The sequence below is a fragment of the Ostrea edulis genome, chromosome 4, assembly GCF_947568905.1.
Source record: "Ostrea edulis chromosome 4, xbOstEdul1.1, whole genome shotgun sequence".
Lineage (NCBI taxonomy): Eukaryota > Metazoa > Mollusca > Bivalvia > Ostreida > Ostreidae > Ostrea > Ostrea edulis.
The window spans coordinates 3,802,878-3,819,287 of record NC_079167.1 but is presented as its reverse complement, the minus strand read 5'-3'; the positions used below and the strand labels follow the sequence as shown (position 1 = coordinate 3,819,287).

The window sequence follows — 16,410 nt, the reverse complement described above, 5'->3', positions numbered from 1 at the left end:
GTGCGCAACCCCCAAAATGAAAAGAAAATGTGCGTAACTTCTATAACTGTTAAAATATTTCAATGAAAATAGGAGATGCACAACTACATAATATATAAAAGATGTGCATAAAGTTTGAATGAAATATGTCCAGCGGTATTAGAAATAAACTTCGGACAAATTGCATCTACGGACAAACAGATGGACGGACAGATGGACAAAGTGATTCCAGTATACCCCCCCAAACTTCGTTTGCGGGGGGTATAATAATGCAGTAAGTACATGCATGTCACATGTCAAGTCAAGAGGGAAAGGAGGGGGGGAGTGGCATTGCTTCATGTACACGACTAGAGATTGATACATAAAATGTGATTATTTGTGGTATCATTTCATAGGAATCCATTGTTATAATGACTTGAGAAACTCTCACTGAGTAAATATCCACAAAAGGTAGAAAAATAACAGTATTGTGAATTTTTAAAATTTTCGTTGTCATCAGAAATTCAATTCAATAACTAAAATTTTTGGTACTAGTAGGGTATTTGCTTATGACATTTGATAAAAATAATCTTCAAATCAGGTAGATATTTTTGAATCAGAAATGAATCATCTTTAGCCATCACAAATTTCAGAGTTGCTCAAATGACTAATAATTTTGTATCTTCTTTTTCTGAAGAGTTCCAAAATTAAAGTTTTGATAACCAGTATCATTTTCAATAAATGCAGTTCTAGTAAAAAGCACAATAGTTGTATGATGATTGTACTTTCATTTTCTAAATGGTGAAACTAAATGTTACATATAAATTTTTCTACTTGCTTCTTCCTTCAAGTTACAGACTTATACTTCTAAGTGGGAATATTACATAGAAAACACAACTGCACATCTATACATCGCATGGTAACAATTAATGTGTGATAAAACTTGGAAGTCCATGGGACAATAATAAAACTTTGAGAAATCAAGTGTTCAAGATACCATAAATCAGCACTTTCATCAACACTAAGCAGATATAACTTTGTTAATATTGTGAGATAATGGTAAAATTTATAATTTTATATTGCCAAGTAGTATACTTAAAACTTTATTTCATCTGGAATATCTTTTTGTGCTATTCATTCTTTGTTTGTTTGTTTTGATGTTTTCTGCCACACTCAACAATTTTTCAGTTATATGGTGGCACCCAGTTTTTATTGGTGGAAGAGAGAACCCAGATGCAATGTACCTGGGAAGAGACCACCGACCTTCCGAAAGTAAACTGGGAAACTTTCTCACTTACCGGCGCGAGCGGGATTCGAACCCGCGCTGACAGAGGTGAGAGGCCGTGTGATTTTGAGCGCAATGCTCTAACCACTCAGCCACGGAGGCCCCTATTTTATTCTTTATTTATTACAGCAATGAATAAATCTCAAAATTAGAGACACTTCTCTATTATTGTCTTACTTTCAAACTTTTAACAAAGCCCATTAACACCCTGGTTGTACTACATTGTATATGGTGAAGAGTCACTGCTAAGTATGCCCTTACCAGCTGTGATTTCAGAACAATGGTCATCTGCAGGTATAACTGCAGAATTTATTGAAAATGAGATAAAATGTATGTCTGCATCAAAGGCAACAGGTTTGGATGGTATCTCTGTCAAACTTCTAAAACTTTCATCAAACAGTGTATGTGATATTCTTGCATATATTTTCAACTATTCTATATCTTCATGTACTTGTGCAGATGACTGGAAAAAGGCACGAGTTGTACCACTTTTTAAATCAGGGGATGAATGTCTAGTTAATAATTATCGGCCTGTATCCATTTTACCTTGTGTGAGCAAAATTTTAGAAAGGCATGTTTTTAATTCATTTTATGAGTATTTGTCAGTAAATTCTCTAATTACAGATTGTCAGTCTGGTTTTAGGCCAAAACACTCATGTGAAAGTACTCTTATTTCTCTAGTAGATAGATGGCTTAAAAATATTGATGAAGGTAAACTTACTGGTGTAATTTTTATAGACTTACGGAAAGCATTTGACACTATAAATCACAAGGTTTTATTACACAAACTCAAGTCATTTGGCATATGCAATGATACTTTTGAATGGTTTAAATCATATCTAACAAATCGTACACAGAGAGTTATTTGGAAAGGCAATTTATCGGAGGAAAGAAATGTAACCATTGGAGTTCCGCAAGGCTCTATTTTAGGCCCATTGTTTTTTATCCTGTATATTAATGACTATCCACAAGCACTGAAACATTCTCATGTAAATATGTATGCAGATGATACTTCACAAGATGTAACAGATAAGTCAGTGGAAAATATTGAGTCAAAGATGTATGAAGATCTTCAGCGCAGTATAATGTGGATTAAGGAAAATAAATTAAGCTTAAACCTGTCTAAAACTCAATGTATGCTTATTGGATCGGCACAAAAATTATCAAAGTATCGAAAATTAAATTTAGTGATAAATAACCATGTCATAGAATGTGTTCAGGAGTCAAAATTACTTGGTATTATTATTGATGAAACTTTGTCCTGGAAAAGTCATATAGAATCACTTATGAACAAGATTTCCAAGAGAATTGGCATTTTAAGAAGAATAAGATATTTTATGTCAAACGATGCGCTGCTGAAGATTTTTAATACTATGATTTTTCCACATTTTACATATTGTTGTACTATATGGAGCAATCCAAGAAATGCTGAAAATGTGAATAAGCTTTTTATATTGCAAAAACGAGCTGCAAGGGTAATTCTTAACATCAGAAATTTTGAAACACCATCTAATGTCATGTTTACAGAACTTAAGTGGTTGCCTCTATCAGATTACTTTGTCTATAGAAAAGTCATTTTAGTGTATAAAGTTTTACATGGTTTAATGCCAGATTATTTAAATGTTTTTAAATATGTATCAGAAGTCAGTCAGAGGCAAACTAGAAATTCTTATTCAAATATTTTGTATATACCCAGGGCAAAAACAGAATATTATAGAAGATCTTTCAGCATTTCAGGGAGCACAGTGTGGAATGCCTTGAGTCAAAACATAAGAAACTCAACGAGTGTTGCGTGTTTTAAGAGAAATTATCTTAGAGATTATCACCATACTTTTTAAGCTTCATTTTGTATTCTATTTATCTTACATTCATAATTATTTCTTAAGTTTATATGTATTCTACTTCTTTTAATCTGTGTTTATTTTACTAATATCTGTCTGTATGTATGTTATATGCAGGACCATATTGAAAACTAGCGTTATCGCTAAATATGTAATCCTGGTTAAATAAAGGTCTTATTATTATTATATATTATTATCTCCATCAACAGTGACTGACTGCTTGTGTAATAAATTCGCTTTTCGAGGAATTAGGAGTCAATTTTAAAGGATTTTACCATTACAAAATTGGGAGTTTGTCAGATAATGAAACAAAACTTGTTGATATCTTTAGAAAAAAATCAAAACCAGGATATTACTTCAAGAGATGAAGAACGTTGAGATATAAGTTTGAGTCATTGTGAGTCCCCTGTACTGATCATATTGTAATTCAATCAATGTAGTGAAAAGAGGAAGTTTGTTGTAGCTTGTATAAGACTTTAAGAGGAAAACTACACTTCAAAACTGTGGATTCAATTTTAGAGGCCAATAAAGAAAATAACATAACTTGATAATAATGTTAAAGAAGTACTGTGCATTAATATATATTTTTCCAATTTGTTTTGCTTTCTCTCATACTAAGAGATGAAGTGTGAATTAGTGTCATGAAATAAACCATAAATGAAATGGGTAACCAAGTTTTAGGGTGAAGAACCATTTCATTGCAGCAACCTTACCCAGTACACAGAAGTCTTAAAGAAAAAGAGAAAAAAATATCATTCTTCAATACCTCTGCAATTTTTCAACACAATAACATATTTTGTATTTTAATGCTTTCTTGAATAACATGAACAATATGTGTATATGAAAAATATGTCAATACAATTCAAGCCTCATGAAACTTACAGTAAACATTCACTATCAAAGTCAACCAGATATCATTACAGTCAGTCATATATCATTCATCAACCAGATATCATTACAGTCCACAAGATGTCATTACAGTCCACAAGATATCATTACAGTCAATCAAATACCACAAAGTCAACCAGAAATCTTTACAGTCAATCAGACATCATTATAATGAATTGTGATGAATCAGGTTATACCAATCAAAGAAAATCGGGTGGTATGGGGTTTTGCCATGGTGATAACCCGTTTTCCCTACAGTGAAATGGACTGGGCCAATACTATGTACACAGCAGTGGACTGCAGATACAGATCAGTCAGTCTGATCTCCGCAGCTGTGCTGAGAAGTAAGCAAAAGAGAAGCTGAATAAGCCGATCCATTGTAAGTAAAATGCTACGTTAGGGCTGAATAAGTCTTATAGTGTAGGTTGGCTATGTTAGGGCTGAATAAGTCTTATAGTGTAGGTTAGCTACGTTAGAGCCGAATAAGCCTTATAGTGTAGGTTGGCTAGCTGATCAACCATCGTAGCTTTGACACTTGGCAATAAAGGCTGAACAAGTCTGTACCCCAGTGTCAAAGTGAGCTGGAGACATCAGCTGGTAAGAATAAGAAACCTCAGGTCGGTAGTCTGAAACATTGGTAAGGGCCAATTGTCCAGGGACATTGGATTTAGGGAAGTAAAGGGTTAGGTTAAATCCTTGTTGAATTATATCTTGATTTTGAAATACGAATTGTAGTAAATATATTGATTAGGTAAATTGGCTGAAATAATCATCGTAAATATATTGAATAAGTTCGTTTCTTGCCGTGTAGACAACAGGCATTCCTGTAAATCACATGCACCGCAGAATCCCGGGTGTAACCGGGTACGTGTCCACAGATAAATAGTGACCACTCGGCTGGACACGCGTTACACAATGATCCATCATTACAGTCAATCATATATCATTACAGTCAATCACATATTACAGTCAACCAGATATCATTACAGTCAACCTAAATAACCTAATATATTGCAGTCAATCAGATATCATAACAGACTATCAGATATCATTACAGTTAACCAGATATCATAACAGTCAACCAGATATCATTACAGTCAATCAGATATCATTATAGTCAGTTATATATCATTATTGTCAATCAGATATCATTACTTTAAACCAAATATTACAGTCAACCTGATATTGCAGTCAATCAGATATCATAAGAGACTATCAGATATCATTACAGTTAACCAGATATCATAACAGTCAACCAGATATCATTACAGTCAATCAGATATCATTATAGTCAATTATATATCATCATAGTCAATCAGGAACCATTATAATCAATCACATCATCCAGATATCATTACAATCAAATGCTCAAATCATCTAGGAAAAACATCAAAACATCTCAAACTGGAAGATTATTAATGAAAACACCAGACATCATATTTTCAGTATCTCAGCATCATAATCATCTTGTATAAACCTATATGTCTAGTGAACTACCAAATATTGTACATTGCTACATGTGAGCAATCAAAGCTTTTTATTTTCATCAATAATTTGATGATCTTCTGCACGTTGCGCATACATCAGGTTTTATCATTTACAGTCAAGAAAGTTACACTGTTGTCACAATTGTAAGATTTCATTGATGATAGCAATCCACATAACAAATAACAAGAGCATTGAATTGTATTTGGTCATATTTCTACACAACATTGAACCTAATTTATTTATAGAAGTGTCACACACACACTGTCACTCACACATCATCATCATGTTACTGTATCCCCTCAAACTCTGCAGGGAAGGTATCACAAGCAGCATTTAATCAATCACCCACTGACCTCAAGTTCATCAAACTGTGACAAGACTATCACCCACTGACCTCAAGTTCATCAAACTGTGACAACAAGACTATCACCCATTGAGCTTCAAGTCATCAAACTGTGACAAGACAATCACCCACTGAGCCTCAAGTTCATCAAATTGTGACAACAAGACTATCACCCACTGACCTCAAGTTCATCAAACTGTGACAACAAGACTATCACTCACTGAGCCTCAAGTTCATCAAACTGTGACAACAAGACTATCACTCACTGACCTCAAGTTCATCAAACTGTGACAACAAGACTATCACCCACTGACCTCAAGTTCATCAAACTGTGACAACAAGACTATCACTCACTGAGCCTCAAGTTCATCAAACTGACAACAAGACTATCACCCACTGACCTCAAGTTCATCAAACTGTGACAATAAGACTATCACCCATTGAGCCTCAAGTTCATCAAAATGTGACAACAAGACTATCACCCACTGAGCTTCAAGTTCATCAAACTGTGACAACAAGACTATCACCCACTGACCTCAAGTTCATCAAACTGTGACAATAAGACTATCACCCATTGAGCTTCAAGTTCATCAAACCGTGACAAGACTATCACCCACTGAGCTTCAAGTTCATCAAACTGTGACAACAAGACTATCACCCACTGTGCTTCCATCCACTGTTCACCATGCCCCCTCGGGAGACCTGATACACTAATACTCTAAATGGACTTTCAATCTCTTTCATGACTACAATGATTACAATTTTCAAATCAGCAGCCTCCCACTGGGACGATTCCTACACAGATGAAGAGGATCCCATTTATATACAGTACAAATCATGTGCTGCAATGTTTAATCAATAATACACAAGAACTTTTGAAGTGTTATATCTTAAATATATGCTAAATTAATATGTATTAATTTTACATAAACATGCAATGATTAACACTAGTTTAGATACATGTTTAGAAAAAATTCTCATCTAAATAATCAAAACACTCCATAGACCACTAAGAAAAATCTGCTTATATGATTCCCTAAAATACATTTGTCCATTATTGCCTTCCATTTCCTTGATTACGCATCTTCTATTTCAAGCTTTTCTACAAAACAACAGTAAAATCACATGGTCCTAAACTTCAAGCTCTTGGAGAGGAGTGCGACTAAGTGCCCAAGTCTGCTTAGAATCCTGCACACTATTCAACAACAAACTCCATCATAATAAGATCTGTTATAATCATTGATATGTAAAGTGAAGAATATACAAACAGCTAAGGTCTATAAAAAGCTGCTGCAGAGATCTGAAAATCAGCCAGTTAGAATTGAATACATAGAACACTTTGTTACATCACTCTATTAAAGTTACCTTGGAAAAAACACATCATCAGACCTGTTTGAAGAAATCCAGCAAAATGTTAAACCGATAACAATACCAATTTATTGTTTTACACTTTCTGCATTACTTCCAACATTTAAGTAATGAAAGCATTGCATGCTGAACAAAGGGACATAATTGCAAGGATACTATTGAAAGCAGATTGGTCATGTATTGACCTTGACATTGCTACTCACCTGACAGGGTACCCCCGGGATTTTGTGGCCTCATCTGCTCGCCTGAGTCCCTCCTCATTTACATATAGAACCTAATAAAAAAATAAAATAAATAAAAATGTTGCAATCACTCTAGTTATCAAATTAATATTTTCTACATGCTTTTCAACACTTGCCTAGATTCATGATTTACCAATATACTAAGTGTTTTCTTATGCTCACTGATAAAAAAAATCAATCCCTATACCTCTGGGTTGGAGATTACAGTTCATCTATTAAACTGCCACATAGTTTGTTTTTAAGCAGGGTGGGCAATATTTGAATCAGGTGTCTGATTTCTTAGTATCTATTCAAAGCTAATCACTTTATTCCATCTTGACACTCAGTACCATATCTGTCTTTCCAAAATTAAGAAATATGTAACTAGTTTTTGTAAGCCATTTACTAATCAATATATTACAGCTAATCAATGATCCATTCACATCAAATCGTCATCACAGGAGGCTGTATATATAGTTGTTTGTTTAGTTCAATTTGAATACCATCTAGCATTTTCACTACAATATGAAGTGTTTTACATTATACTAACTTTAATGGGTTTTAAACCACTAGTAGTATTCCAATAAAATATTGACAAAAGACCTTAAGTTGCTGAATTTTTTTTTTCAAGACTGTGTATGAAATGAAACCTGTTCATATCGCTATTACAAAAAAATTCTTAGCAGTTACTTTAAAACAACTTTTACTAACAACAACTTTATTTCACAATTTAGCAGTGGTAACTAATTTTTGAGACTGGGGTAATCTTAAACAAATATGAAAGACATTCCAGGACTTGTTTGCAGCAAGAAATATTCATGATGATGAGGTTACCAAAGACCTTGTGAACATTTCTCACATGCAAATAAAAATTGGTTTACAGTATGTGAACTATAAACATGACATCAAGTGTAAAGTTTGTTCTCACTAGTTCATTTTCAAAAAACCTCAAAAAGGACCATCAAACTGGGATAAAATGTGCCTGGTAAAAGTTTTATTATAATTATTCAAATTTTGTAATCATGCAACAGACAAATCAATATTTCAATCATTTGTAAAATGGTCATTAATTCCAAATTTGATTACTAACAGCAGTCTGGAGATAAAAAGATAATTTTGCAATAATTTTATTCAGGACTGTATGACTGCTATACAAAACTGATTTTGAATAGATCTGGCAACTTTTGAGTATCCCGCCGTGTCTGCCTGCTTGTTTCAGTGAACCCTGCTTACATGCTTGAGAATGGCTTCCTCTCCCACGGACTTCATAATCCCCTTTACATCCATCTGACCAAGCTTTAACACATATAGAGGTCTACCATCTACAATTAGAGCAATATTGTATATACATAAACTTCTGTTGAGAATTCTTTTACAATGCAAATCTTTAATCCTGAAAAATAATCAGCTTTCAAATTTTCCAAATCTCTTAAAATCAGCTTCTTGATCCGTTCTTTTTTTTTATATTGTTGCTATACCTTGTATAGCGACACTAATATAAAACATGGGTACTGCAAACGGTACGTCACGTCCGCCCGTCGGACAGTGATGATAGAAATTCAGTGCAATAGTTGTATCCATAATGAGAAAGTCCAGGAAAATATTTGACCTACTTTTAGCTTTAAAGCATTTCACAGTGCACAAATTAAGCTGAAATGCAAACTGAATCTGTATTTCTCTGAGAGGAGGGCTGTGACTACATTTCAGGGCAATACCTGTATCCATTACAAAAAATAAGTCTCTAAACATTTTTGACCTATTTCTTCTGCTAAAGTAGGTCATGGTGTACCAATCCAGCCAAAATCCAAACCGAACTTGTATTCTTCCGAGAGGAAGCATGTGACTAAATTTAAGAGCAATATCTGTATGTGTAACGGGAAAAAAGTCTGGAAAACTGTTTGATCTACCTTCAACCCTAAGGTAGGTCATGGTGCACCATGCTGAAATGTAAACTCACTCTTATACTCTTGAGGGGGAAATTATTACCAAATTTCAACACTGTACATGCATCCATAACAGGAAAAAGTTTGGAAAACATGACGTTGGATGGACCAACCCTGCCAAAATGCAAAACTGAACTCCTATTCCTCTGAGAAGAAGCTTGCGAATAAATTTCAGGGCAATATCTGTATCTGTAATAAAAAAAAAAGTCCGGAAACCTGTCCAACCTACTTTTAGCCCAAAAGTAGGTCATGATGCACCGAACCAGCTGAAATGCAAACTTACTTTTACGCTTCATGGAGAAATTGTGACAAAAATTTTATTGCTGTACATGCATCCGTTATGGAAAAAAGTCCAGAAAGATGGGCGGACAGCGCCATTACATATTCATCCCATCTGACGGGTGTATAAAAAAGGAGGGGATTAGGGAGCTGACTTCCATCTGATTGATTGATCACTTAGTGTTCTCCTTATCAATTAACTTTGTTAATGGTAACCAATTTAGTCCTCACATAAAACAGACTAAATGTTCTAGACTAAGTGCAAACTAGGTACAATAAAATCTCAACAACAAAAAAATCCAATATCTACCATCAATAAGACAACACTATGTAACGTTTAATGTCGATGACCCAGTGTGTTCATTTTCCACACTTCAATCAAGTGCCTAGTTCTAATTGTATTTATTTTGATACTGTTTGTATAAACTTCCAGATCTCTTAAGGGTATGTCATCAACCAAATCTTATATTGTGCAATTTCAAGTGGGTGCATGTTAATCTAAATAAATACCTTTATCTGAGTAATGCCATCCCCCACTGTAATACTGTGCAAATATGTCACTAGGTGAATATGTCTCCAGCAGTTTATCAATACTGTGTAATTTTCTCCATGCCAAGGAATGAACCAGCATCTCTCGTGCTTTCTCAACATTGAATTCTCTTGCTCTGAGGAATCTCAGTATATGAGCATCTTTTGGAATCTTATAGATGAAAAAAAAAAGTATCTCATACTAAATATTTTACATCGATGATAACAGTGACCAGTGATATTGATGCTTTAATACAAAACACACATATTTTCTAATTCAAAGATTTGAAAATTGTACTAGACATTGGTATGGATCAACATACAATTTTGATATACATAAAAAGTCAAAGTGTAAAATACCATTAACAGTTATAACAAAACTCTATGTCACAGTGTGTAGTTTCTGGTCAGTGTCTGTTACAGTGTGTAGTGTCTGGTCAGTGTCTGTTACAGTGTGTAGTTTCTGGTCAGTGTCTGTTACAGTGTGTAGTGTCTGGTCAGTGTCTATTACAGTGTGTAGTTTCTGGTCAGTGTCTGTTACAGTATGTAGTGTCTGTTACAGTATGTAGTGTCTATTACAGTATGTAGTGTCTGTTACAGTGTGTAGTGTCTGTTACAGTGTGTAGTATCTATTACAGTGTGTAGTGTCTGTTACAGTATGTAGTGTCTGTTACAGTGTGTAGTGTCTGCTACAGTGTGTAGTGTCTGTTACAGTATGTAGTGTCTGTTACAGTATGTAGTGTCTATTACAGTATGTAGTGTCTGTTACAGTGTGTAGTGTCTGTTACAGTATGTAGTGTCTGTTACAGTGTGTAGTGTCTATTACAGTATGTAGTGTCTGTTACAGTATGTAGTGTCTATTACAGTATGTAGTGTCTGTTACAGTATGTAGTGTCTGTTACAGTATGTAGTGTCTGTTACAGTGTGTAGTGTCTGTTACAGTGTGTAGTGTCTGTTACAGTGTGTAGTGTCTGTTACAGTGTGTAGTGTCTGTTACAGTATGTAGTGTCTGTTACAGTATGTAGTGTCTGTTACAGTGTGTAGTGTCTGTTACAGTGTGTAGTGTCTGTTACAGTGTGTAGTGTCTGTTACAGTGTGTAATGTCTGTTACAGTGTGTAGTTTCTGTTACAGTGTGTAATGTCTGTTACAGTATGTAGTGTCTGTTACAGTATGTAGTGTCTATTACAGTATGTAGTGTCTGTTACAGTATGTAGTGTCTGTTACAGTGTGTAGTGTCTGTTACAGTATGTAGTGTCTATTACAGTGTGTAGTGTCTGTTACAGTGTGTAGTGTCTGTTACAGTGTGTAGTGTCTATTACAGTATGTAGTGTCTGTTACAGTGTGTAGTGTCTATTACAGTATGTAGTGTCTGGTCAGTGTCTGTTACAGTATGTAGTGTCTGGTCAGTGTCTGTTACAGTGTGTAGTGTCTGGTCAGTGTCTATTACAGTGTGTAGTTTCTGGTCAGTGTCTGTTACAGTATGTAGTGTCTGGTCAGTGTCTGTTACAGTGTGTATTGTCTGTTACAGTATGTAGTGTCTATTACAGTGTGTAGTGTCTGTTACAGTGTGTAGTGTCTGTTACAGTATGTAGTGTCTGGTCAGTATCTATTACAGTGTGTAGTGTCTGTTACAGTGTGTAGTGTCTGTTACAGTGTGTAGTGTCTGTTACAGTGTGTAGTGTCTGGTCAGTGTCTGTTACAGTATGTAGTGTCTATTACAGTGTGTAGTGTCTGTTACAGTATGTAGTGTCTGTTACAGTGTGTAGTGTCTGGTCAGTGTCTGTTACAGTATGTAGTGTCTGTTACAGTATGTAGTGTCTGGTCAGTGTCTGTTACAGTATGTAGTGTCTGTTACAGTGTGTAGTGTCTGTTACAGTGTGTAGTGTCTGTTACAGTGTGTAGTGTCTGTTACAGTGTGTAGTGTCTGTTACAGTGTGTAGTGTCTGGTCAGTGTCTGTTACAGTATGTAGTGTCTATTACAGTGTGTAGTGTCTGTTACAGTGTGTAGTGTCTGGTCAGTGTCTGTTACAGTGTGTAGTGTCTGTTACAGTATGTAGTGTCTGTTACAGTATGTAGTGTCTGGTCAGTGTCTGTTACAGTGTGTAGTGTCTATTACAGTGTGTAGTGTCTGGTCAGTGTCTATTACAGTATGTAGTGTCTGGTCAGTGTCTATTACAGTGTGTAGTGTCTGGTCAGTGTCTGTTACAGTGTGTAGTGTCTGTTACAGTATGTAGTGTCTGTTACAGTGTGTAGTGTCTGTTACAGTGTGTAGTGTCTGTTACAGTGTGTAGTGTCTGTTACAGTATGTAGTGTCTGTTACAGTGTGTAGTGTCTGTTAAAGTGTGTAGTGTCTGTTACAGTGTGTAGTGTCTGTTACAGTATGTAGTGTCTGGTCAGTGTCTGTTACAGTGTGTAGTGTCTGGTCAGTGTCTGTTACAGTGTGTACTGTCTGGTCAGTGTCTGTTACAGTGTGTAGTTTCTGGTCAGTGTCTGTTACAGTGTGTAGTTTCTGGCCAGTGTTTGTCACACAAAGATTATTTTTCACTTATTGAATTCAAAGTCAAAAGAGCACTATACTTGCTCATCAGAGACTGGAGCTAAGTTGTTAAGCTCTATAAATTGAGTGTCAAATGACAATGTAATTATATACATACTCTTAAATTCCATTAGATATACAAACCTTTCCCTTGTGTGTTTTTTGTAACCATTGCTGCAGTTGAACAAGTGCACTCTCTTGAACCAAAGATAGATTTCCTAAGTACCTCTCTATGTATACGTCTTCCAATTTATCTGGGGAAGAGGGTCCCGGACCTACAATATATTTTTAAAAAAATATGATTCTATCTACTACAATAACATTAAACCAATTATTCAACAATACTGAACTTATTTTCTTCTACCATGGTAATCTTGTACTGCAAAGTGGAACACCTAAATCTAAAGGGTGTTACATATGCACACTTCATTGCTTACACTAAAAAACAATGCACCGTCATGGTAGGATACATCTGCTTTGCAGGCTGCAGCCAGGGTAAATATTTTCTAATTCAAAAAACATCATTTTATAATCTGGTATATAGAAAATCACTTTGTAAAGTAAAATATCTTATATGAAATCCAACATCAGTTAAAAAGTGAAAAGAAAACTTGTTATCAAAATGTAAACAAACATTCCCAATAATAAACAGCTGTCAATTATTTAGACATTCTATTTTAACTCATCTGTATTAAAAAAAAAAACCTAATCCTTACCATCAGAGACAGGAGTCTTGATTGTGGCTGCTGATGCCCCTAGAACCATACTGCATACACTGTTGTGGCTATGCTGACTTGCAGTGCTGTTAGTGCGACTACGTAAACCACTATCCTGTGAGGGCGTGTCTTCAGAGTTTGGAACCTCGATTTCCAGCGACTTGACTTCCTTAGGGGGTACCCAGGCTGGGATATGTGTCACCCCTTCACTGATCAATTCGTTGATATAATACTCGATGACTTCTTTGCCCTATTATAAAGTCAAACTCTTGAAAAAATATCACACTAATTTTTCTTACTACACTGACATGCAAAAGAAAATGCATTCTCAATTGAATGTCAATAATTTTTAAAATCAGTAATTTATTGTTTTATTATATTTACTATCACCTCTTAAGTTATGATATTTTTTTGCCTAAGTGATGATGACTACTCTAAATTCCTTTGATATTTTTTGCCTAAGTGATGATGACTAACTCTAAATTCCCTATGTTATCCAATATACTGTAAATTCCTAAATATACGCAAAGAATTTATCATCGCGTAATTTCGCATGAAGCATCACTCGCGAATTAAAATTACTCGCTTTTATCTTTATATAGCTAAAATACATGTAAAGACTCTTGATCAACAGAGCACTTGCGAATTTATGTTCTCGTAATTTGATGTATACGAGTCATTTCACGATATTAAGTACTCGCGTAAAATAAGGAATTTATGTTCTCGTAATTTGATGTATACGAGTCATTTAGTGATATTAAAGTACTCGCGTAAAATAAGGAATTTATGTTCTCGTAATTTGATGTATACGAGTCATTTCACGATATTAAGTACTCGCGTAAAATAAGGAATTTATGTTCTCGTAATTTGATGTATACGAGTCATTTAGTGATATTAAGTACTCGCGTAAAATAAGGAATCTATGTTCTGGCGATTTGATGTATATGAGTCATTTCACGATATTAAGTACTCGCGTAAAATAAGGAATTTATGTTCTCGTAATTTGATGTATACGAGTCATTTAGTGATATTAAGTACTCGCGTAAAATAAGGAATCTATGTTCTGGCGATTTGATGTATACGAGTCATTTAGTGATATTAAGTACTCATGTAAAATATGGAATCTAGAATACTACATGTACATCTTTTATCAGTTGTAGAAATTAAATGTATAATAACGAGGCCCACGAGCCACATCGCTCACCTGAGTCACCTTGGCACATATTTAAAGATTTCTCCTATATATTCGCATGTAAAACTTTGATTACTATTGTGGCCCCAACCTACTCCCGGGGTCCATGATCTTTTCAAAATTGAATCTGGACTATGTCAGGAAGCTTTCATGTGAATGTAAACTTTTCTGGCCCAGTGATTTTTCAGAAAAAGATTTTTAATGATTTTCCCTATATATTTGTATGTAAAAGTTTGATCCCCTATTGTCGCCTCATCTTATCCCCAGGGGCCATGATTTTAATAAACTTGAATCTGCACTATGTCAGGAAGCTTTCATGTAAATTTCAACTTTCCTGGAACAGTATTTTTGAGAAGAAGATTTTTAAAGATTTTCCTGATATATTTGTATGCAAAACTTTGATCCCCTATTGTGGCCCCATCCTACCCCCGGGGGCCATGATTTTAACAAACTTGAATCTGCACTATGTCAGGAAGCTTTCATGTAAATCTCAGCTTTTCTGGACAAGTGGTTCTTGAGAAGAAGATTTTTAAATTACCCCACCCTATTTTTGCATTTTAGCGATTATCTCTTATCTCCCCTTTGAAAGGGACATGGCCCTTCATTTGAACAAACTTGAAAGTCCTTCACCCAAGGATGCTTTTGGCCAAGTTTTCAGCTCAGGTGAGCTAAAAGATATTACAGAACATTGGGTGTTGTGTTTCTTTGCACGTCTATAAATATGTGTATTTTGTACTTTAGATTTTATATCAGATGACACTAAGTAACAATTACTCTGTACCATCATACTATTTTAAATGACTAGGTAAGTATAAAATCTTTTTATATTTTTATAAATATTGTATTTTATTTAGGCCATCAATCAGCTTAAAGTGAACAAAATACAAGTATGCTTGCATACAGATATTGATGCTTCAACTCATTTATAACAATGATAAATGTTTATTAGGTGAGTATATACAGGTGTAAGATAACAAGAACCAGAGACACAGAACACATCAATGTACTGCTAAAACAAGGATTATACTATCAATCAGAATTAATGTAAATAATAGAGAAGCCAATCGTTGTTAAGAGACACAGAACACATCAATGTACTGCTAAAACAAGGATTATACTATCAATCAGAATTAATGTAAATAATAGAGATGCCAATAGTTGTTAAATTATGTCTACTATGTCTATAAGATTAAAAAAGATTCTTTTACTTATATTTACAGTAACATGTAGGCCATGGCAATCATTATTGTTAGCTTTTTAGAATGGCAATTACACATAATTGTATTTCCGTGACAATTTAAAATGAAGTTCTCCTTTCAATATATGTGTAGTGTTCATCATATACATCTATTACAAAGGGCTAATTATTGCAAGAAATTTTATGTAACTAATAAATTTGTGGCAATTAAGATATGGATTTTGTAAAGAGATTTCATTTAAGAAATAAATTTCATTTTCGAAAACACACGAAGGTGTGATCTGTGATGCTTCACGCGTATATTGATCAAGATTCACATGTGCACTGTGCATTCATTAGGAAATGGCTATCATTATAATTGTAAAGATATCAAAGGCAAAACTTCTATCTATCTATCTATCTAGATAGATAGACAGATAGATAGACAGATTAGATAGACAGATAGAGAATGAATTCAATATTTTTACCTTTTTGATATTTGCTGCATATTGTTTCATAGCGATTTTTTCCACCATGTTTTCAAAATTGAAGAATGATTTAATATCAAGACTAGCACTTTGTTCAAAACATGTCCAATCTGAGTTATCAGGATGTACCTGGAAAAGATTCAGAAAATCTAGAAAAA

At 34.5% G+C, this 16,410-nt stretch overlaps 1 protein-coding gene across 5 annotated transcripts in view; it reads right to left on the bottom strand.

The window, feature by feature from the left end:
• Positions 1 to 16,410, bottom strand: part of LOC125670427 (SEC14-like protein 1) — a 37,177-nt gene that overhangs the window by 13,210 nt on the left and 7,557 nt on the right. For 3 of the 5 annotated variants that reach the window (XM_048905583.2, XM_048905587.2, XM_048905585.2), the window contains 7 exons: positions 16,253 to 16,381; positions 13,396 to 13,645; positions 12,824 to 12,954; positions 10,125 to 10,314; positions 8,626 to 8,714; positions 7,375 to 7,445; positions 7,169 to 7,192 (listed from right to left, as the gene is read on the bottom strand). In XM_048905583.2, the coding sequence (XP_048761540.2) occupies positions 7,169 to 7,192; positions 7,375 to 7,445; positions 8,626 to 8,714; positions 10,125 to 10,314; positions 12,824 to 12,954; positions 13,396 to 13,645; positions 16,253 to 16,381 (884 nt within the window). The remainder of the gene's footprint in view (positions 1 to 7,168; positions 7,193 to 7,374; positions 7,446 to 8,625; positions 8,715 to 10,124; positions 10,315 to 12,823; positions 12,955 to 13,395; positions 13,646 to 16,252; positions 16,382 to 16,410) is intronic. The other 2 variants (XM_048905584.2, XM_048905589.2) reach the window with 1 other exon arrangement.